Below are 22,407 nucleotides of genomic sequence, written 5' to 3'. Positions count from 1 at the left end.
AAGAGAAGGCACTCAACAAATAATTGTTGAATAATGAATGAACAAGGGACAGTTTAATATTAGGAAATTAGTACAATACAGTGTACCAATTGGTCAAATAAGAAAGAATGAAATCATCTCCATAAATACTGAAAAGACATTTGCTAAAATTCAGTATACATTCATAATTTTAAAAAACACAAACTTGAAATAAATGCAGTTTCTTAATTAAAAAAAAAAAAACCTGTTAAATCAACAAGCAATAATGTCATTAACAGTGAAATACCACTTGAGGCATTCTCACTGAAATCAGGAGCCAAACAAGAAACATCATCGTTTACCACTGGTCCCAATATTCTCACTGGTATAGTGTACAACAACAGTAGCTATTAGAAAAGAGACAAAATTATTATTTATAGATGATTAAGGTTAGCTACCAAAATGAAAAAACAAAATGAAAAGCAAAAAAAGATTAAAAATAAATTTCAATGAAGCAACTGGATAAAAGATAAATATCCATAACTCAACAGCTATTCTGTATACTAGTAATAAACAATTAGAAGGGCATAGAAAAAAACTCCACCTGCAATAGCAGCAAATAAAATCCACCACAAAATACTTAACCTAAAAACTATATATATGAAGAAACTATAAAATTTTACTGAAAGATATAAAAGAAGACCTGAAAAAAATAGATACATCATGTTCCTTGACAATGACTTAATTTTATGAAGAAGTTAATTTAGTAAAATTTGGCACAGACCTATGGTGAAATATTGGTCTTTAAAAAGCATATTATAAAATAATTGTAAATGACATAGGAAAATGTGACAATATAATGTTAAATGAAGATGCAGGATAAAAACTATATATGAGGATTCCATTATGTAAAAATATAAAGAGTGGAAGGAAATACATAAAAATGTTAACCACAGTGGTGATCTCTAGATTGCAGGAAAATAATCTTAATTTGATACTTTAAGCTTTTCTGAATTTGTAAATTGTACATAATGAAGATGTATTACTTCTATAATGAAAAAAAATTATTTACAAAGCATTTAACACCAATATCCAGACAATGGGAAAATGCATATTTACATTAAAATCAGGCCTGCCTAACAAACCCGAGATCTCCTTCGTGCAACATACTGTGTACCGTAAAGGTTTACATATGAAGCCCAAGGATCAAGATAAAATACGGTTTCAGTGCAAATATTACTAAATGGGTAGAAATAACCAAGGATTTTATTTAAGTGGTCACTTATCTATTTTCCCCCTATGAGACAGTAACTAGAACTCTGGACATAGCAACACATGGCTAATGTAGAAGCGGCTACAACAAAACTAATGCCGAAAATCAAGTGCTTATAAGAGAAAAGACACAGCTCAGTTTAACTTTTCAGCTTTGAATCAAATACCTCTCTACATCAAATACAGGACGTTTCCATCTCTTATTTCAGCAGCAATTTCAGTTGTTACAGAATTGCCTTTGTTTTAATTTTGCTTTTTTAAGTGTTGTTTTTGCCTTCTCCTTTCTCAGCACAATAAGAAATAGACATTAAGTTATTTTCTCTCTTGGATACTTGCAGCTGGGGTTTACCTGGCCTTTCAGGCACAGCCTTTAAGACTTCTAAAATCCACAACCAAAGGGAAAAAAAAAAAACTCAAACCAGAAAAAAGCCTACTTAAACTGTTCAATACAAATTAATAGTGCCAAGGGCTGGGACTCTGTCTAAACAAAGTTATGTAAACCCCTAGTCCCAAGCTCAGTGCCAGTTCCCACTCATCCAAGGACTCAACTAAGAGATAAGGCAACCCATTTGATTTCGATTCATGTGGTCAGATACTCTTTTCCATAGCAACCTCACAGTAGCATCGAGTGCCCATTTTCTCCACCCCATAAAATAGGACAATTAGATGATAAACAAAGAACAGCTTGCACAGAAAGTCAAAGATGATTTGCTTCAAACAGATAAAAATGAGAGAATGGAAACACTGAAAAGAAGATCATGTTCCCTCTAATAAAGAGATGCCTTGAGGGGATGGGGCTTAAATAAAAGACTAAACTTTTTTTTTTAAAGGAATGCCTGGACAAGCAATTTAAGGGACTCTTCAGCCTTCCAAAAAATACAACAAATAAAGGAAAATATTATGACTTAATTTTAAAAGAGGGTAGGGAAAAAACTTAAAATGTAATAGCAGTTAAAAGTGACCAAAAAAACCCACCAATAAACCTTATGTGCTTTAAACATTAGCCCTTCCTACAATTAACAATTCTACAGCAATGATTTAACTGACAGCAACAATACTGGTAGCTCAATGAAGTACAGCATTAGAAAGGTAGATCATTATTTTTAATTTTTATAAAGATTCTTACCAGCCACCTGCTTTTTCTTAGGCTTAGCCTACATGTTTTTGGGAAACAATGCTAATTTGTATGGCTGCTACAGGAGCCTACAGGAAAAGATGGTAAAATAAAAAATGTGCCCCAAAAGGTGTCTTAAATGTAGTGAGTGTTCAAGTAAATATTTGTCGAATAAAAATCAAGCACATTCAGAAAGATACTCACTGTTAGAAGCTATGTCAATCAAAAGAGTTTCTTCTGCTTCTGAGACGGGAAAAAAAAAAGAGTAGGATCAGGGAAGAGAAAACCACTCATTACAACCAAAAGAATACATGCCTAACTAAATAACTGCTTCTCTCAGTCACTACTCCTAGGTCTTAGAACCTATTTTTTAAAATTCTTTTTCATTTAATATTTTTTAAAGGGATTTTTAATAGCACTAGGTTCTAAAGACTATGAGCAAATCAACTAAAATAAAAATGAACTGAAGAAGTAACCAAATGGAACTCCTCAAAGCAAATCAAGGAACGAGAAATTAATAGTACAGAATATAACAACATGTTGATTCAAGCAAAAGCAAGTTTAATTCCCCTTAACTGTAATATACTGATTTAACTCTGGGTCCTTTAGATACTTCTTTAGATACCAGAAGGCAAAGGAAGTTACCCTGAAAGTCCACAGGTGAATTACTTTCTTAACTCAGATCTATTCTGTGAAAATTTCCCAGTGATCTCATCACGTCTGCCCCCGTCCCACACAGGGGGGCAGAGTATACCTTCAGGTTACAATTACTGCCTGTGGGCCAAAGGCCCTCCATACCCAACAGGGTGCAAAGCAGTATGCAAGTTTAGAGTTCTCCTTATCTCTCAATGGTTCTCCTGGACTTCTTCCTTTACAAGTGTCTAGACCCAACCTATCTCTTCCCCTCTGATTTCTCTGGATTTGACCAACTGCACCTGCCAGACCCTCCAGGCTAATTGAATTCCGGGTACTGACTCCGTGGGATTAGCTTGGATCTACCTTGGTCAAATGGAGTAGTCTCACCTTTTTCACCTCCCTCCCAAGACTGAATTATTTATTTGGCTCCATTACTCAGGTACAACAGAAGCAACTGGCAAGAAACTAACTCATTTAATACCAGAGAGTAGTCTTGATATTATTAGGATGATTAAACAAGGGGAATGAGGGCATCAAAACATAGATATTGTATGTTTACTACTGTTCTTCATTAACTTTTAGTTCTGTAAAACCTGAGTGTTTACAGATGGTTTTCTTTTTCTTTAGAGACGGCCTCACTCTCTCACCCAGGTTAGCATGCAGTGGCACAATCACAGCTCACTGCAGCCTCGAACTGCTGGGCTCAAGCGATCCTCCTGCTTCAACCTCCCAAGTAGCTGGGACTACAGGTATCTGCCACCACGTTTGGCAAATGTTGTTTTTTTAATTTTATTTTTGTAGAGATGGGGTCTCGCAATGTTGCCCAGGTTGGTCTTGAACTCCTGGGCTCAAGCAATCCTCCTGCCTCAGCTTCCCAAAACGTTGGAATTACAGGCGCAGTTTACAAAATAGATGCACAGGTCAGGAAATAGAAAGGAGATGAAAATCATACATAAGTCTTCCTTCAGTCATGGGGAACTATATTACATGTGTGTACATATTTTCCCAGATTCTAAGCAGCAGCACTACGATCTAACAATCAGCAATTGATTTCTTATTAAAAATACTAAGAGAAACAGGGTAAAAGAGATCCTAGAGGTAGAGTAAAAAGGTACAAAGCTAATAGGATATTAATTTAAAGTCACGTTCTTTGGCTCTTCCCCTCTGTGAAGGGCTACATCTTGAAAAGTGAGGTGGCCACAGCCACTTACTATGGCACGCAGCTACCTTGTTTAGAATGTCTCTCTCACATAGGGCAGGCTAAATAGCTATCACTTAATTCTTCTGTACAATATGGACACTATTCATTGAAGCTATTTTTAATTCTTAACACAAGCATTCTTAAAAAGTCATATCCACTAGCTTAGTATTTTCACTTACAGGAATAAATCCTTAGGAAATAAGAGATGTGCAGGTATATTTAGGTGCAGAGATGTTCATCATATTACTATTTATACTAGTGAAAAATAACCCAAATGTCAACATAGCGGAATTATTACATTATGGACCATTCATAAACTGGAATGGCATATAGCCATTAATGGCATGGAAAAGTGCTCATAATACGATAGCATGTAGAACAGACAAAAAATTGTATGAGTATCACTCATGCTGCAATGTATGTGTAGAAAAAAGGAAAATGCTAGGTGTTTATCTCTGAAGGATGGGAATTTAAGTGACCTATTTTCTTTACACTTTTCTGTTCTTTCCAAAGGTATTACATTATGTACATGTCACTTAGTGATTAAAAAATAGTTCAATGTAGTTTAAGAAATAATCCATGCAAGCTAAGATTTAAGTTTTCCAAGAAAGGCCAGGCATGCTGGCTCATGCCTGTAAGTTGCCCAGCACTTTTGGAGGCTGAGACGGGCAGATTGCTTAAACTCAGGAGTTTGAGACCAGCCTGGGCAACATGGCGAAACCCCGTCTCTACAAAAATTACAAAAAAATAAAAATTAGCTGGGGGGTGGTGCACCTGCAGTCCCAGCTACTTGGGAGGCTGAAGTGGGAGGATCACTTGAGCCTGGGAAATGACCTTGTCTTGAAAAAACAAGTTTTCCAAGAAGCTACAATTGATACAGAATGCTTCTGACTGATAAAGCCACTGGTCTTAGTGAAAACAGAATGTATTTGTTCTCTAGTATCAATTTCCTTTCTAGAGCAATGTGAGATGACAGAAGCAACACCTCCTACACAAACCTCCCAATTTTTAAGTTTCATCGTAGCAGATGAAACAACAGATTTTCTGTGCTCCGTCCCCAAATTTGAGGGCAGGAGGCCAAATATTTCCTCCCCAGAGTCAATTTTCTTATGAATCACCAATGTCAAGGTTTGAGAATCAGCACAATTGAGAATCAGCACAAGATATTACAATCTGGCAAGGTATGTTGCCAAATGTCTTAATTTCAAATAGCATGTGGAGAAAGTGCTGAATGTGTGTGAATCCAAGTGACCTTGGTATCTTATAATGAGCACTGTGTCCGTTAAGCCCAAGAATGTTATTTAAATCCACATATAGGTCAGTCAGCATAAAAAACTACCTACACAGGTAATAATCTATGTACATCTCTAACCCAAGCCAAGGAAATAGGTGAGACTACAGACACACGCATATATACAAATATATTGCAATATAACCCTTCAGCATTCTTAAAGTATCATCTCCTCAACGTTATCTTTTTATGCAAAGAGTAATACATTTCATTTTACATGCAGTGACAAATTTAAATATGTATGGTATTACATAATGCAGTAATGACCAAGAAAAAACATTATAAAACTAGCTAAGCAATTAAAGCTAGTACCTTGAACACATCTGAAGTGGCTATTTATAGGAATGATATCTTGAACATGCTGTTCCTTCTCATGCAACTGGATTATTAACCTAGGAAACAGAAGAACGCATCAAAGAATAGCCACTGAAAAACCCATTTAGCAACAAAATACTTCGCTGTCCTGTTATACAAATCTAGTCTGTATTTATTAGACTTGCTGCATCTAGTTCCCTGGATCTGAGCATCATGACAGCTAGATATTGCTCTAGGCCTAAAAGGATGCTAGTGGTGATGAACATCTGATTACCCACACTGTTCTCTAGGCCATATATCCTAAAAGCAGCATACAAGCTTAAGAGCATGATTTACAGAGTATATAGCTTCAGAGTATGCATACCAGAGTGAAGAACTGACAGCTAGATGTGAAGTCCAGGGACCACAGCTATCTTTACACCATGGAATTTCTAGTACCTAGCACAGAGCCTGGCACACAGCAGTTGCTCGTGTGTGTGGAATCAGTGAATTAGAAAATTCATAAATTAAGTTTCCAATTACACTACCATGGCTTTTTACCAAAGAATGGATCTGTCTCTTCAAACAAGCATTCAGGTTCATGGAGGAGTAAGAGGGAATGCCGAGCCAGCTGGTTGGTCAAAATATCAGTGACCAACAAGGTGGCAGATACCACAACCGGATTGCCTTCAAATCCCTTGCGTTTTTTCTCTGGTTTCCAAGTTTACGCTGGTATTTCTATGAACATGAGTAAACCCGGCTCCCCAGTATGAAATCCATACTTCTAAATCCATATGTACTCCTGAAATATTAATTTTTCATTTATTATTTATCCTTAATGGCCCAGAATCGAGGTACAACCTACTGGTAAACAGCCATTCTGAACGTCAACTAGCATTCCCAAAGTCAAGCACTCTTCCAAGTATTGTTTTTAGTTTTGTTTTTGTCAGGAACACTCTGTTTCTTCCCGAGTTTCATCTCAAATATCACCTCCTCCGTGAAGCTTTCCTCAATACCCCCAAGCAGAACCAGCAGCCTTATTGCCTTTGTTTGCCCCTCTAATAGAATACTTATACACTCCATTATGGTTATATTTATTTCCCCTCACTGATTTTAGCCCCTTGAAAGCAAAGACCAGATCATAATCAGTTTTGTCTGCAGCCTAACAGATGCTCAACAAATACTGGTTGAATAAATCATCTAGCTTAATTAAGCTATAAGCAGAGGTGAATTTTAAAATGAAACTGTTCAACTTCTGACATTAAAATGTCATCATTTTGAAGGGTTTGATTTCTATTTTGTTGTCTTTTGGGGTGCTTGTTGCTTTTGCTTTTTGCATTTTCAAATGTGTTAACTTTGAAGAGGATAACCTGGGATAGGATAAGTAATTACTTAGATAGAACTAAGGGAAATAAAAGTATTAATGCTTCTTTTCTGCTGTGATCCTCTTGCCTAATTTGCAGGGGTTTGTATTCTAACGTGACTACAGGAATATGGGGCAGGCCCCTTTCAATCTGGAAAGTTCATGAGTTGAGTGGAGAGTCCTATAAACACAGATGGAAACCAGAAACCAGATAAAAGGCTGAGAAATCAAAGGTTAAGGAGGAAGAGCTTACTTTGAGGAAGATAAACACAAACCACTAAAATCTCAAAACATGTAAACAAGATACGGTGTTGAACATCTAGCAGTAAAGCTTCATGTGAACAGTACTATTAAAAACTATTACAAAACAGAAATAAACTGAGAATTTAAGTGAATTCCACAAACATTTATTGAGTATTTACTACGTGTTACCCACTAAATTACGATGAAAGAGTAGGGCTAAGAATAAGCATAAAAATTCTACCTGAGTGTAATTATTCATTTCAGAATATGAAGATTAGAAATAATTGGCATACAGCAAAACAACGGAATTCAGAATTTGGTAGTTGTCAAACAGAAAAGAGTGACAAATCCTGAATGCCAACTCTGCCTTATCCCTAGGAAACGCTTTGATTTGTTCAAGGAAGGTTAAAGGTCAAACAGGCTTTTTCATAATCTATTATCCTTGAAAAAGATGAATCTTAGTGTTTGATTCCCTGTTTCCAAAAAAACCTGATTTTTAATTGTAATTTTGGTCAAGTAAATTTCCCATGGTTGACAGTAGGAACCACAGACGTAAAGATTTAAGACAGGCTTCAAGTTCTAGGATAAAAAGGCCAAAAGTAAAAAGTTCTGGACGCTCGAGTCAGAGAAGGCACCAGAGAGACAAGAACATGAGGATTACAGATGGTATTATGGTATTAGGTGTCTCCAGTAAATGCTTTCAAGAGAAATTTCTCAGTGTAATTCTGAGACATGTTACATAGGATCAGATCTCAGGTATTCTACTTCCTAATTGCAAACAAGTGACTTAACCTGTCTGTGCTTCAATTTTTGTATCTATAAAAGGGGGATGATGATATTACTATTTTATCGTAACCCTCGCACGTGGATTAAATGAACTAACTAATGAAAAGTGCTTAGAACAGTACCTGGCACATAAGCAGTCATTGAGTGTTAGTTATATAGCAACAACTGTATCAGTTGTTAGTTTATATATAAACTATAGTTTATATATATTTAAAACTATATAGTTTATAAACTGTTAATATAGCAACAACTATATTAGTTGTTAGTTATATAGTTGTTAGTTTTATAGTGTTATTTATATATTAGTGTTAGTTATATAGCAACCCCATACCCCCACATATACCCCCAACTATACCCCCATAACTTACACAGAATTGGAACACAAGACTTCCTTATTAGCTCAACAGAGTTCCAAATCTACTAATCCGAGGGACCACCTTCTGGGCTGTGGTCATCTCAGTAATGTAGCTATTCTATTCAATCTTCAGATTTTTGTTTTTACATTAGAGGAAACCAAGGCACAGAAGTTTTACTGGTTTGCTCAAGGGTCACCTCTCTCTAACCCACTCTAGCCTTTGGAAATGTTAGTGGTGTTCCACTTTTCTGCTGAATTTAGTTTTATTAAATTCTGAATTTAGTTTCATTAAACTAGTCTTCCAGGGTTGGATGAAATCTGGGTTTGATGAACTTCCCAATAGAGCTGACTAAGCAGGACCTAGGAAGGAGCTACTTCATAGAACTAGCTGACATCCAGTTACAGTGGCACCAATAGTCTCAGAAAAGAGCAGGTTGGGCCAGTGGGGATTTCTTCCATGTAAATCAAACAGCATAGACACAGAGGATCTAAAAGTGGGGACTGAGGAAATTGGTTTTAGGCAGAACCCAATGTTGGGAGATGGCAAGATTTAAGTGAACAATTTTTAAACTGGGAAGGAATATTATGCCAAGAAGCCAGTGAATATCCAAGGGAGGTGTCTTGGGCACACAGGGATAGGGACCTATGATATGTAAAGGTCACCATGGATACTTTTGAGATGAGGCATTAGTGACAATAGAGGTTAGCAGCTATGGTGATAGCTTATCAAAATAATCTTTTGATCAACCATTCAACAGTATTTACTGAGTTCCTATGTCTAAGGCAGAGAGGAAGGTGACACACTGATAAAATACTGTTATTTCTATCTCTACACATTTCATTACATTTTCTAACAGTCAAATCAGTAAGTGAGGCAGTTTCTGGCCTACACTAAACCATTACTGAATTAATGAATATGCCTTCAAACAAGTGGGATAAGGGGGTAGGGAGACTGGAGAAACCAGCTGAATAGGGTTAAGACAAGTCTGTAACGTGAACAATGAGGCATTTCCATAGCATTTTTACGTTTTGTAAACCACTCTCGCATTTATTTTTCCCCCACTTATAACTCCAAAGGCTATAAGGTAAGGCAGTTAATGGTTTTATTAAACTGAAGAGTTAACTTTGGCCCAGAAAGCTTTATTGACTTGCCCAACGTTACACAACACATGTCAGTTGCAGGGGCAGGAACTAAGAACCCAGGCTTCCTGCTTCCCCGCCCATTCAGTCCTTCCACTGAGCCACACTGCCAAGCAAGATCCAGAGGCTTGGAAGTTGAGGACAAAGCCCCGAGGTTAGAGAGCACTGGCACTTCACACCTGGACCTGAACCTGTTGCCCGTGTGGCCTTAGTAGGAGGACAGTGGGTGACCCGTCGCGGTTTGGGGTTGGGAGGTAATGGCAGGCTCACCTCCTCTGTGGGAATCAGGTGGTTACTTACTCATATTGCCCGTTCCTCTGGGCTAGGGTCAGGGCGCAGGGCTCCCGGAGAGGACCCTTCATCTCCATACCCTCGACAGTATGCGGGCGCTAGTCAAGGGTCTCCTTTGGAAGCGCGGTGGGGAGGAGTGGTGCACTGCGGGGCGAAGGGGGTCTTCCACCCCCCGCCCCGGCCGCCCTCACCCGCCCCGCCCGGCTTCGCCTCCCGCGCCGGCCCCCTCCCCCACTCTGCTTGGCCTCTGGGCCACCCGGTTGCCCCGCCCCGCCGTGTTCCGCAGGGCCCCCGACCCCCACCCGCGGCCCTGCGCGGTCTCCCCTCCCCCTTCTCTCCGGCGGATACGGCAAGGGGCTGGGCTCCGACCGGGAGCGGCGGCTCCATCCAGGCGGCCTCCGGGCTCGGCGGGACAGCGGACTGCGGGCGGATCCGACGACAGTGGCTCCCGAGTCCCCACACCCACCCACCCACCTCGGCTGCGTGTCGTTTGAGGAACCGCTCCGCGCCGGGCGCCGGGCGCCGGGAGCCGGGAGCCGGGAGCGGGGAGCTGGGAGCTGAGAATCTGACCCGAGAGAGAGCGGCGCCTCGCGCCCCCGCCAGTTTTCCAGGCCGCCGCAGATTCCGCTCCCTGCGGCCAACCTGCGGAACTGCAGCGAGAGACCCGACGGACTGGGGGCGTCTCTACTACGTCCAGCAAGGAATGGGGTTTAAATGCCACCTGTGACATCAAAATTGTTCTGAGGACTTTGAAGATGGCCACAGAAACAAAACACAGTCACACCTATGGGGGATCTCAAACCTGTTGTGTCAATACGACCCACATCATCCATATATGAAACAATATATATATAATATATAATATATAAAATTTATATATTATATAATATATATTATACATAATATTATACATATTATGCCGTATACATAATATAATATATAATATATGTAATATTATATATATATATTTCTTAAAGTTATAATGCTCTGTGTTGGTTATCCTACCATTTCCCTTCCTCTTCTTTCTTCTATGCCCTATATCAGAGAATTCCCCAAAGCCCAGACCTTTGCTCCTCCTCTGCATCCCCTCCAGGTCACCTCTAACTAGACAATGTCCAAATATATATCCCTGGCCCAGACCTGTTACCTAATAGAGTCCATTGTTAATACATCACTACGTCACAAAACTAACTCATTATCATTTCACTTAAAAGCCATATATTGTCTTCCCCCTCCTAATCTCTATATCCAATCAGTCAACAAACCCTGTTAATATTTTACATGGAATTACTTTTAGATTCCTTATTTTCTTTCCATTCGCACTGCCATAACTTTATTGTAAGCCCTTGTGATAGCCTATCTGGGTTATTGCATTTTTCTTTAAATAAATCCTATTGGGTTTACTCTGTCCTTTGACCTGTTTACTCTGTTGACAACCATAACAATATTTTTCCCAAAGTAATTTTTCGATTGTGTTATTCATTTGTTCCAGAATATATAATACACTAAGTATCAAGACTGACTGTAAGTCTGTAGTAATTAAAAGTATACTATGGAGATAGACAATCAATGAAACACAATATAAAGCCCCCAAACAGACCACACATATATGGAAGGTTGATATGCAGCGTGTGGGACATTTCAAATCAGTGGGGAAATAATGGATTATCCACTAAGTGGTACTAGGACTACTGCTTATCCATATGGAAAACTATAAAATTAGACCCCTACCTCTAACCATGGAAGAAAAATCAATTCTAGGTGGATTAAAGATCTAAATGTGAAAAGCAAAACTTTATAACTCTCAGAAAAAAGCTGAGTATCTTTATGAGCTTGGAATATGGAATGAGAATAAGACATTTAGCTAAATAAAATTTCAAAATGTGTGTACTTCAAGACAATAAACAAGTTAAAAGACAAACTGGCCTGCACAGTGGCTCATGCCTGTAATCCTAGCACTTTGGGAGGCCAAGGCGGTAGGATCACTTTAGCCCAGGAGTTCAAGACCAGCCTGGGCAACGTGGCAAAACCCTGTCTCTACAAAAAATATAAAAATTAGCTGGATGTGGTGGCAAGTGCTTGCAGTCCCAGCTACTCAGGAGGCTGAGGTGGGAGTATCCCCTTGAGCCAGCGAGGTCACAGCTGCAGTGAGCCATGGATGGCGCCACTGCACTCCAGCCTGGGAGTCTGGGTGACAGAGCAAGAGCTTGTCTCAAAAAAAAAAAAAAAAAAAGAAAAGAAAAGAAAAAAGGCCAGCTGTCATCACCTTTCTGACGTCTCCCACCATTTCCCTCCACTCTCTCTAACTAGCTTTGCTTAGTCACACTGACTCCTTGTTGTTCCTAGGACTTGTCAGGCACACTCTTGCCTCAGGGCCTTTGCACTTGCTGTTCACTCTGCCTGCACTCTCACCTCCTTCAGGTCTTTGCTCAAATGTCACTTTCTCGCTGAAGCCTTCCTAGACCACTTTATTGAAAACTGTAATTCAACAATCTCCTTCTCCATCATCACACATACATGTTTCCTATCCCTCTTCCCTGCTTATGTATCACTATCCACCACTTCTGTTTTATTTATCAATATTATTAGTCATTTACCTTCACCCACTAGAATGTTGAGTTCCATGAGTGCAAGGATTTTTGTCTGTTTTGATTATAGCTGCATTCTCAGTGCCTAGAACCATTCTTGGAGCAAAGTAGGTGCTAGAGAAATATTGATTACATGAATGAATGACTTAGTATCCAGGATATATAAGAACTCCTATAAAAAAGAAATAAAGAAACCTAATAGAAAAATTGACAAAATATCTGAGTAAGTAATTAATAGTCAAGGAAACCCAGATGGCCAATAAAGAAATGAAAGATGCCTAACTTTATTACTATTCAGGGAAATTGAAAAGTAAAACCACAAGATACCATTTCACAACCATCGGTTTTGTGAAAATTTAAAAAGTCAGACAACCCCAAGTGTTGTTGAGGTTCTAGCAGTAGAACTCTGATTTAAGGCTAGAAGGAGTTTAAGTTGGTAGAACTGCTATGAAGAACAATTTGACGATGTCTAATAAAGGCAATACCCCTGAATCTAGAAATTCTATTTCTAGATATAGACACTGGCAAAACTCTACCTTTTATATGCACAAAGAGACATATAAAAGAATGTTCATTGCAGTATTATTTGTAATCTCAAAAATGGAAGCCAAGTAAATGTCAGCAGGTGAATGAATAAATAATGGTGTTCTCGATGAATGAATTTGAGCTACAGGTAGTAACAGCTAAATTTCAAAAATATAACGTTGAGCAAAAAGCGAATTGCAAAACATGTACAGTATACTGTGTATATAAAGTCTGAAAATATCATCTATTGCTTATGGCTACATAAATGAGTAGTACTGTAATAGTATATAAAACATGAAAGGGCATGATCACCAAATTTAAAGGAGGGAGAGGATTGACACTGGGGAGGGGCATACAGAGAATATCAAATATATCTGTAATATTTATTTCTCAAAACAGAATCTGAAAAGTGATGTTGCAAGATTTGATAGAACTGGGTGGTGGGTACATATATTGGTTCTGTTATTCCATGTACTTTCCTGCACTGAAAATCATTTGCAGTCAATGAAATGAAAGATAAAGAAGGAATATGCAGGGGAGGGTTAGCAGTATCAAATGCTGAAAATAGGACAAGAAAATGAGGGCCAAAGAGACTTTGTTTGGATGTGTCAAGGAGTTCACTGGAGACCAATACTTGTTTGGTTTCAATAAGTGGTGAGGATAGAAACAAGATTATGGGGAATTGAGGAGGAGCTGTATTGTGAGAAAACGGAGACAAGAGACCACAGATTAAAGAGGTTTGGAAATAAAAAGGAACGAAGTACAATTTTAATTAAATTAGTTAGAAGGGTCAGAGGTTGTTGACAAAGCCTGAAGCCACTTTAAAGCAAAGAGGAAGGAGCCAACAAAGAGGGGGCCTTTTAAGATGCTAGAAGAGAGAGGTGGTAAGGTTGCAAGCAAAATCCCTCAGTAATTGAGAGGGACAAAGATCCAAGATGGAGATGGCAGAATCAGCCTTAGAAAAAAGGTGAGATACTTCTTCTTCCAAGTTTACAGTGTCCTCAGCACCTAAACAGTGCCTTGCACATAGTGGGTACTCAATAAATATTTGTTAAGTGAGGAATAAAGGTTGTATGGAAATTAAAATATATTGAGGTAAGGACACTAAAAACTGAGGTCTCTCACAGGGTAAATGATGGTTGCATGTAAGTGGCTTCCAATGCAAAGAGTTAAAAGAAAATTGAATAAAATTCAAATAAATGAAACTCTGGCTTCAAGAAAACATGAATCTCACCACCTTTACCACCACCATCACCACCACCACCACCTGCATGTGCGTGCATGTACACACACACACACACACACACACACACACACACACATATTCAATGGGTGCTTAGTGCCTGCCTTTTGTCCATTAGGCAACTGTCACTAAGTGTCTACAACTTACAGGCTTTTCAGAAACAAAATTTAAAAAAACAGGATCTTTAAAAAAGACTAGAGCCGAGCACGGTGGCTCACACCTATAATCCCAGCACTTTGGAGGGCCAAGGCAGAAGGATCATTTGAAGTTTGAGATTAGCCTGGGCAATCTAACGCGACTCCCATCTCTACAAAAATAAAATAAAATAAAATTAGCTGGGCATGGTGGTATGTGCCTATAGTCCCAGTTACTCGGGAGGCTGAGGCAGGAGGATCACTTGAGCCCAGGAGTTCAAGGCTGCAGTGAGCTATGATTGTGCCACAGCACTCCAGTCTGGGCGACAGAAGGAGACTCTGTCTCTAAAAAAATTTGTTTTTAAGTAAAGGCTATAAAATACTAAAATGACAAATTTAAAAATAATAATTTAATTAAATGGCATACAAAATAGAACAGTATATCAAGTTCATTAACAGTTAAATTTAGTGTGCATTTAAAAACCCATTATATTTGAAGACGATTTTTAGGTTGAATATCTCACTTCCCAAGAATTCCCAAGTACATATAATTCTTATGGAGAAATCACAGCCATGTAAATTAAATTAGTTATGCACAGACAAATAATTTCAAAAGCAAAATTACCAAAGCATTTTCAAAAATTTATAGCAAAAATATAAATGTTTAATGCAGGATGCAGATGCATTTTAATATGTTTATTATGATGTTGGCTGAAGTCTCCACAAGTGACAGTGTTTAGGGCCTGCAAAGGCAAAAACAGGCCTGCCTAACATAGATGAGGCTGGGAAGGAAGATTTTGCATAGGTGAGTCAGCAGCCAGAGGCTGGAAGGCAGGCCCAGTGGAAGCATAAATGATTCATTGATTTTTAAATCACCACTAGTTGAAAAGCCTCCCTTTTCATATACACAAATCCAGCATGGGTATGGCTTTCCATACAGAGCAACACAAAGAGTTAATTTTTATTTACATATTTCTGATTTGCATTTCTATATGTCTACTTACACATTTCTATGTTATTTATGTCTATTTTCATTCCTTATAGAGTTTCGGGTGAGAAAGGCTCATTACTTGGGGCCACAGCCCCCTATTCACCACTCTTTCACCAAGAGTGTAGGGGTCACACCTACACTCTTGGTGAAATGGCGACAGGCACGGCAAGCAGGAAAAACTGGCCTCCTTCGGCACACAATGCCCTCCAGGCCCTTCTTTCGCTTTGCTACTTTATTCCTACCCAGGCTAATTTCTTAATTCCCTTCATTCTCTACCCCTATCACATTCACCAAGGCTAGGCTCTCCTTTCTGCTTAGTGAATCCCATAGGCAGGTCAGCATTGCCCAGGCCTACTTGCCTCTTCTTCTCAGAAATTGGAGGTGCTGAACTGAAAGAATATGGCGTCAGCCTGGCATTAAAGCTCCAAGGATCTGTCCTGAATGCATCATTCCAGAGTTATCTCCCAAGGAAACTCTTTATAAACTTTATGCTCTGCCCATCGTTTCCCTTCAGATGTGAACATGTGCAGCAGTTAGTGGTGATCAAATGCATGTGTCCGTGACTCAAATACTCAGTCGATCATTTAGCTGAACACTGCTGGCTTGCCATCTTGGTCTTGACCTTTATAGAGTGTTAAATTATAAAAAATGATCCATAAGCTGTTTAATATATATCCATAAAGAATCGAGGAGATGCTGATGATTGAAATACAGAGCATAAAATGATTACAATTCTAAAAATTCCCAAGATAACACTCATCAGACCCAGAAGCTGCATTTATCTGATCAAAATTCTTATATGGCTCATAAAAATTTCTCAAGCACTTCAGAAATCCTTAAAAAGAAAATTGAGTTATGGCTAAATTCAATTTGTTTTCTCACTTATTGGGAATAAAAAATTATCCACATCTGCAAAGTCAAATGATGAGATCTCTAATATCATCATTTAGAAACAAAATGCAAAAATTATTAAAGTAAGCAGGTTGATATTTTTTAAAGCACGAAATTCAATAATTCCAATTTCAGGTCTTGAAAAGGGTTTTTGTCTATTTGTGAATGCTGCAAGGCCTAGTAACATTTAACCATACTGTGATGGATATAGAGGGATGATCTATGAAGGCTGCCTGAGCTCCCTACTACTCTCAATCATGTGACCCTTCTGGATGCAGATAGGGATGAGGCTGGTCTTATCCCTAATGCAGGTGTCACAAAGGAAGGGGAAAATATATTCTTGGTTTTTAGGTTATCATTTTAAGTCTCAGTCCAGCGTGTAAGACAGGAAGATTTGGAAAGAGTCTCTGTTGAGAAAGATGTGTTACATTCCTCAACCCATACCTCCACCCTCAGTAGACAAGAGCCTCAGAACTGAGAAGGAGTAGAGCAGGAAAGTAAGAGAATGCTTTTGTTTATTTAGAGACAGAGTCTCACTTTGTTGCCCAGGCTGGAATGCAGTGGCATAATCATAGCTCACTGCAGCCTTGAACTCCTGAGCTCAAGTGATCCTCCTGTCTCAGCCTCCCGAGTAGCTGGGACTGCAGATGTGCACTGCCACGTCTAGGTAATTAAAAATAAAATTAAGAGACAGTATCTTGCCATGTTGCCCAGGTTGGTCTTGAACTTCTGGGATCAAGCGATTCACCCTCTCTTGGCCTCCTAAAGTGCTGGGATTAAAGGTATGAGCCATCATGCCCAGCCCAGAAGAGAATTTGGAAGCTGGAATCTTGTCATGATGAGAAGAAGCCATGTTTGGGAGAAGTAAAGACCATGTCATTAGAGGCCTGATGGGCAGTTGGCCACCCTAATGGATGGCAGCAGGGATGGAAGACAGGATAACTGCACATCTCAGGGAAGCCCAGTGAAGAATATACCAAGAACCTGAGAAGTGGGTTCCTTCTCCCCACCACTGTTATTTCAGTCTTGCATAAACTCGAGTTCAAAATCAACATGTGGGGCGTGAAGGAGGGAGGGGTGAATCCTAAATCTGATTGGGTTTAAACATGAATTGACTAAGTTTAAGTGGAGGATTGGTTTCTGCCATCAGAAAGAATGATGCTTCTAGAAAGGCATTAAATCCAGACATAAGCAGCATAAGCTCCAGAACCTTGTCTGTCTTGCTTATGGCTGTATACCTAGCACCTAGTACCTGGCACAGTAGCATTTCGATAGGTATCTGTGGAGTGTATAACTGTCCCTTACAGAAAATAATGAGTGATTTAGAATTATTCTAAGTGTGTTAAGCATCAAAACAAATTGGGAAGTTTTGCTCTAACCAATGTAACTATTTAATCTCTTGATTGATCACACACCACTTATTCTTCACTCCATCTCAGTGCTAATGCTACATCTTTTCCCCAACATCCTCTGCAACTGTACCTGCTGGAATCCCCTATTCTTCAATGCTCACCTCAAGTGAAGCTTTTCCTTCTTTGAAGCTTTTCTCCTGTCTCCTCTCAGTTGGAAAGGAATGCTCCCTCCTGAATAACAGTGCCTCTGTGTACCTCTTAGGGAAGTTCTTGGAACTTTTCAAGGTCTGTTTTGTACAATATTGTAACAGAATGAACAAGCACATGATAAACTCTGATCATTCTTATCGCTACTCAGCACCATCTCCTCAGTGCTTTATAGTCACATGTTTTGAAAGAAACATTTATAAAGTACTTCTTTATACTTTTCTTTGGTGTGTCGAATTTTTCTTCTTTTAGTGTGCATAAAACGTATATGTACAGTTTAACAAATAATTATAAAGTGAATGTCCATGTAACCTCTACCTAGGTTAAAAAACTGAACATTGTTAGCCCTTTGAAAGTGCAAACAATGCAAGACTCCAGCTTCCAAATTTGCTTCTGGGCTGGTCACCCAAAACAGGTAGTTTTCTCTGATCATTCCTTCTTCTCCCACCGGAATTAAATCAAGGGTAGTATTGAGCCAGCATTCCCTGGTGAGGTATAAAAGATTCTGTCTGTTTGGAATGGTCAAAGTCCATGCCATAGTGGTCGTTAACATTTTTGAAGGTCATCCCTGGACATAACCACTATCTTGAGTTCTGTGATAATCATTTCCTTGCTTTTCTTTATAGTTTTATCGCTTATGAATGCAGTCATTAAAACTTTTGCCTGCTTTTGAACTTTATATGAATGGCATTGTATGGTATATATTCTTTATATCTTGCTTATTTCAGCTAATAGTATGTCATGCATGCGGTCGTATATAGATGCCCTGCAGTTTAATTGATGTACAATATTCTATTGTGTGACTATATTGGAATTAATTCATTCTCTTGTTGATGGACATTAGGTGGTTTCCAGCATTTGGCTATTACAAACAAAAGCTGATAAGAGCATTCTTTTTTTTTTTTTTTTTCCTGAAACACAGTCTCACTGTGTCACTCAGGCTGGAGTGCAGTGGCGCGATCTCTGCTGACTGCAACCTCCGCCTCCAGGGTTCAACCGATTCTCCTGCCTCAGTCTCCCGAGTAGCTGGGACTACAGGTGTGTGCCATTGCACCCAGCTAATTTTTTTTATTTTTCAGTAGAGATGGAGTTTCATCATGCTAGTCAGGCTGGACTCGAACTCCTAACCTTAGGTGATCCACCCACCTCGGCTTCCCAGAGTGCTAGGATTACAGGTGTGAGCCATTGCACCCAGCCTAGAACATTCTTGTACATGGGTTTTGGTGCATATATGAATGATTACCTCTGGGGTGTATTATCCTAGTGCGGTGAAAGATGTCACAGGTTGGGCTCTCTAGAAGCAAAAGCTGAGATGAAATGTTGGGTGCAGGGTGTTTATTAGGGATCAATACCAGTGGAAGGAAGGCAGAGGGAGTAGTATTGGGCAGGAGAGATGAACTATGATACAAGGCTGACGAAGCTTGAGCTAACTTGGCACTGAGTTTTGGAAAAAGTAGAGCCCATTGGTGAGTACTTTGTCAGGTTGAAATGGTCACCTTAGGAAGAGTGTGACTTCGGGTGAAGCAGCTCTTTGCAGCTAAGGCAGAGTCTCAAGGAGCTGACAGCTGGAGGCTATCTGCTGACTGTACCTCCCCCACATACCTGAGTAGAATGTTCTTCCTCGAAGCAGAATCTAGGTGGCACATCTCTGTGTTGCTACTACAAAAGGGTACATATGTGCTCAACTCTAGTAAATACTGTCAAACTGGTTTCCAAAGTGGTTGTACAATTTACATCTTCACTTGCACTCTATGAGAGTCCCCATCCTCACAAACTCTTGCCATTGTCAGTCTTTAAACATTTTAGCCATTCTAATGGATGTGCAGCAGTATCTCATTGTTTTTGTTTTGTTTTGAGATCAAGAGTCTCATTATGTCACCCCAGGCTGGAGTGTAGTTGCATGACCATGACCCACTGTAGCCTCGACTTCCCAGGGATATGTGATCCTCCTGCCTTAGCCTCCTGAGTAGCTGGCACTACAGGTGCATGCCACCACGCCAGATTAATTTATTTTTCATTTTTGTAGAGACAGGATTTCACCATGTTGCCTACGCTGGTCTTGAACTCCTGGGCTCAAGCAATACACCCACCTTGGCCTCCCGAAGTGCTGGGGATACAAGCATGAGCCACTGTGCTGGGCCTCATTGTGGTTTTAACTTGCATTTCCCTGAGGACTACTGAGGTTAAACACATTCTCATACATTAATTGCTTTGTTAAGTCTTCTTTCGTCCACTTGTGTTTGTCTTCCACAGAGAATGAGTCTCTTTCAGGCAAAGGTCAGCAAACACAGCCTGAAGCCCATTTTTGTATGTCCCTTGAACTAAGAATGTTTTTACTTTTAAAATTGTTTTTAAAAATCAAAATAATAATAATAATAATATTTAGTTATATGAAATTCAAATTCCAGTGTCCACAAAAACAGTTTTATTGGAACCAGCCATGTTCACGTGTCTATAGTCTATGGCTGCTTTCACGTTACAACAGCAGAGTTTAGTGGTTGTGACAAAGACTTTATAATCTGTAAAGCCTCAAATACTTACTACCTGGCCCTTTACAGAAAAAGTTTGCTGGTCCCTGTTCTAGGTCACTAGTTCTCAAAGTGTGGTCCCTGGACCAACAGCACCGGCATCAGCATCAGCGGGGAACTTGTTAGATAGACAAATTCTTGGCCCCACTCCAAACTTACCAATTCAGAAACTCTGGGAGTGGGGCCAACCATCTTTGTTTTAACAAGCCCTCCAGATGATGCTGATGCGCTAAAGTTTGAAAACCACTGGTCTAGGCCCGGGACAAGGACTCAATCTTTTTTTTTTTTTTTTTTTTTTGAGTGTGTGTGTGTGTGTGTGTGTAGACATCATTGTCTTTTGGTATCTTGTTCTACATGTAGTGGGTAAGCTGGGGGAGAGCCCTGAAAAATGTTATATAAGTGTATTATTACACATGTGAAATCTGGCAAGAACGTACACTCAGGACACGATTGAAGGAAGAAAAATGGGAGAAACAAGAGGGCAACACAGAAGCTGAAGGGTATGTGTGGAGTGGGGAGGGCACGGTGTAGCTAGGGAGCCAGTCCCTGGACTGCCTTCCCTCCTACCTCTTATTATTATTATATATATATTTTGAGATGGAGTCTCGCTCTGTCACCCAGGCTGGAGTGCAATGGCATGATTTCAGCTCACTGCAACCTCCGCCTCCTGGGTTCAAGCGATTCTCCTGCCTCAGCCTCCTGAGTAGCTGGGATTATGGGCATGTGCCACCACACCCGGCTAATTTTGTATTTTTAGTAGAGACGGGATTTCTCCACATTGGTCAGGCTGGCCTCAAACTCCTGACCTCAGGTGATTCTCCTGCCTCGGCCTCCCAAAGGGCTGGGATTATAGGTATGAGCCACCGCGCCTGGCCCCTCCGGCCTCTTTTTAAACAAAGATGAATCGAGTGCGATTCCTGTCCTCAAAAAAGTCACAGTCTAAGTAAAGAAGTAGCCTAACCCTCTTCTCCCTCATTACTGCCTTTCTTCAGAACTTACCTTTGAGGAAGTGTAACTGCACCAAATTGCTGACCCTGATAAATGATAATGAACAGAGAAAATGAACTTGGCAAACAGCACTTCCGCCTTATTCCTGTTTTAGTTTAGCACTGACTTTCAGACTTACTTTACCATACCTTCTGTCTTTTTCCTTGGCTCAGCCAAAACTGAAAGCAGCACCCTGCTTTTTTCTTTTTGTTAACTACCATCCACTGAGTAATCTGTTATATGCCGGGATCATGTTAAATGTTTTATACATATATTTTACATTAAATCCTCATGAAATCACGTTGAATTAGGTATCATTATACCCATTTTACAGATGCAAATCGGAGGGGAGAGAGGTTAAACAATTTGGTAGAATCTGAACCCCAAGTCTTTCTGACTCTACAGCCAAAGCTGGTAATAATTGTACTATTCTGCCTCTAATAATATCGCCATGGATAATATTGTGCCTTTACATACATAGTAAATACATGGACATCAATGGTAACGTGCATCCATGAGAATTTTTACTTGCATGTAATAGAAACTAACTGATTTATTTAAATGGAAATAAAATGTATTAAATAGTGAAAAAAATATTGTGCCTTTCGCAAACCCAATTCAGATTATTTAGCATGTGTTTCGTGTTTTAGGGCATGGGTGGGTGGGTAGAATTTCAGGGTTGGGAGCATTTAAGAAAATCTTGCTGGGCGCAGTGACTCATACCTGTAATCCCAGGACTTCGGGAGGCCAAGGTGGGCGGATCAAGAGGTCAGGAGTTCGAGACCAGTCTGACCAACATGGTGAAACCCCATCTCTACTAAAAATACAAAAATTAGCCAGGCTTGGTGGCACGTGTCTGTAGTCCCAGCTACTCGGAAGGCAGAGGCAGGAGAATTGCTTGAATCCAGGAGGTGGTGGTTGCAGTGAGCCGGGACTGTACCACTGAACTACAGCCTGGGTGACAGAATGAGACTCTGTCTCAATATAAAAAAAAAAAAAAAAAAAAAAAAGAGAAGA

The 22,407-nt window shown here is 39.7% G+C and overlaps 1 protein-coding gene and 1 long non-coding RNA gene across 4 annotated transcripts in view; one reads left to right on the top strand and one right to left on the bottom strand.

The window, feature by feature from the left end:
* Positions 1 to 17,912, bottom strand: part of OCRL (OCRL inositol polyphosphate-5-phosphatase) — a 58,267-nt gene extending 40,355 nt beyond the window's left edge. Inside the window, exons 1-3 of one of the 3 annotated variants that reach the window (XM_050777451.1) lie at positions 17,830 to 17,912; positions 5,785 to 5,864; positions 2,549 to 2,587 (exon numbers count right to left, since the gene is read on the bottom strand). Coding sequence is in view for 2 of the 3 variants with exons in the window: in XM_050777449.1 (XP_050633406.1) it covers positions 2,549 to 2,587; positions 5,785 to 5,864; positions 9,954 to 10,021 (187 nt within the window). In the remaining variant the exon portion in view is untranslated. Of the gene's footprint in view, positions 1 to 2,548; positions 2,588 to 5,784; positions 5,865 to 9,953; positions 10,134 to 17,829 lie in introns of those variants that run through there. The other 2 variants (XM_050777449.1, XM_050777450.1) reach the window with 2 other exon arrangements.
* Positions 1 to 22,407, top strand: part of LOC126946807 (uncharacterized) — a 343,776-nt gene that overhangs the window by 125,096 nt on the left and 196,273 nt on the right. The window lies entirely within an intron of this gene.

This window comes from Macaca thibetana, chromosome X, assembly GCF_024542745.1.
Source record: "Macaca thibetana thibetana isolate TM-01 chromosome X, ASM2454274v1, whole genome shotgun sequence".
NCBI lineage: Eukaryota > Metazoa > Chordata > Mammalia > Primates > Cercopithecidae > Macaca > Macaca thibetana.
This window is presented reverse-complemented; position numbering and strand designations above follow the sequence as displayed.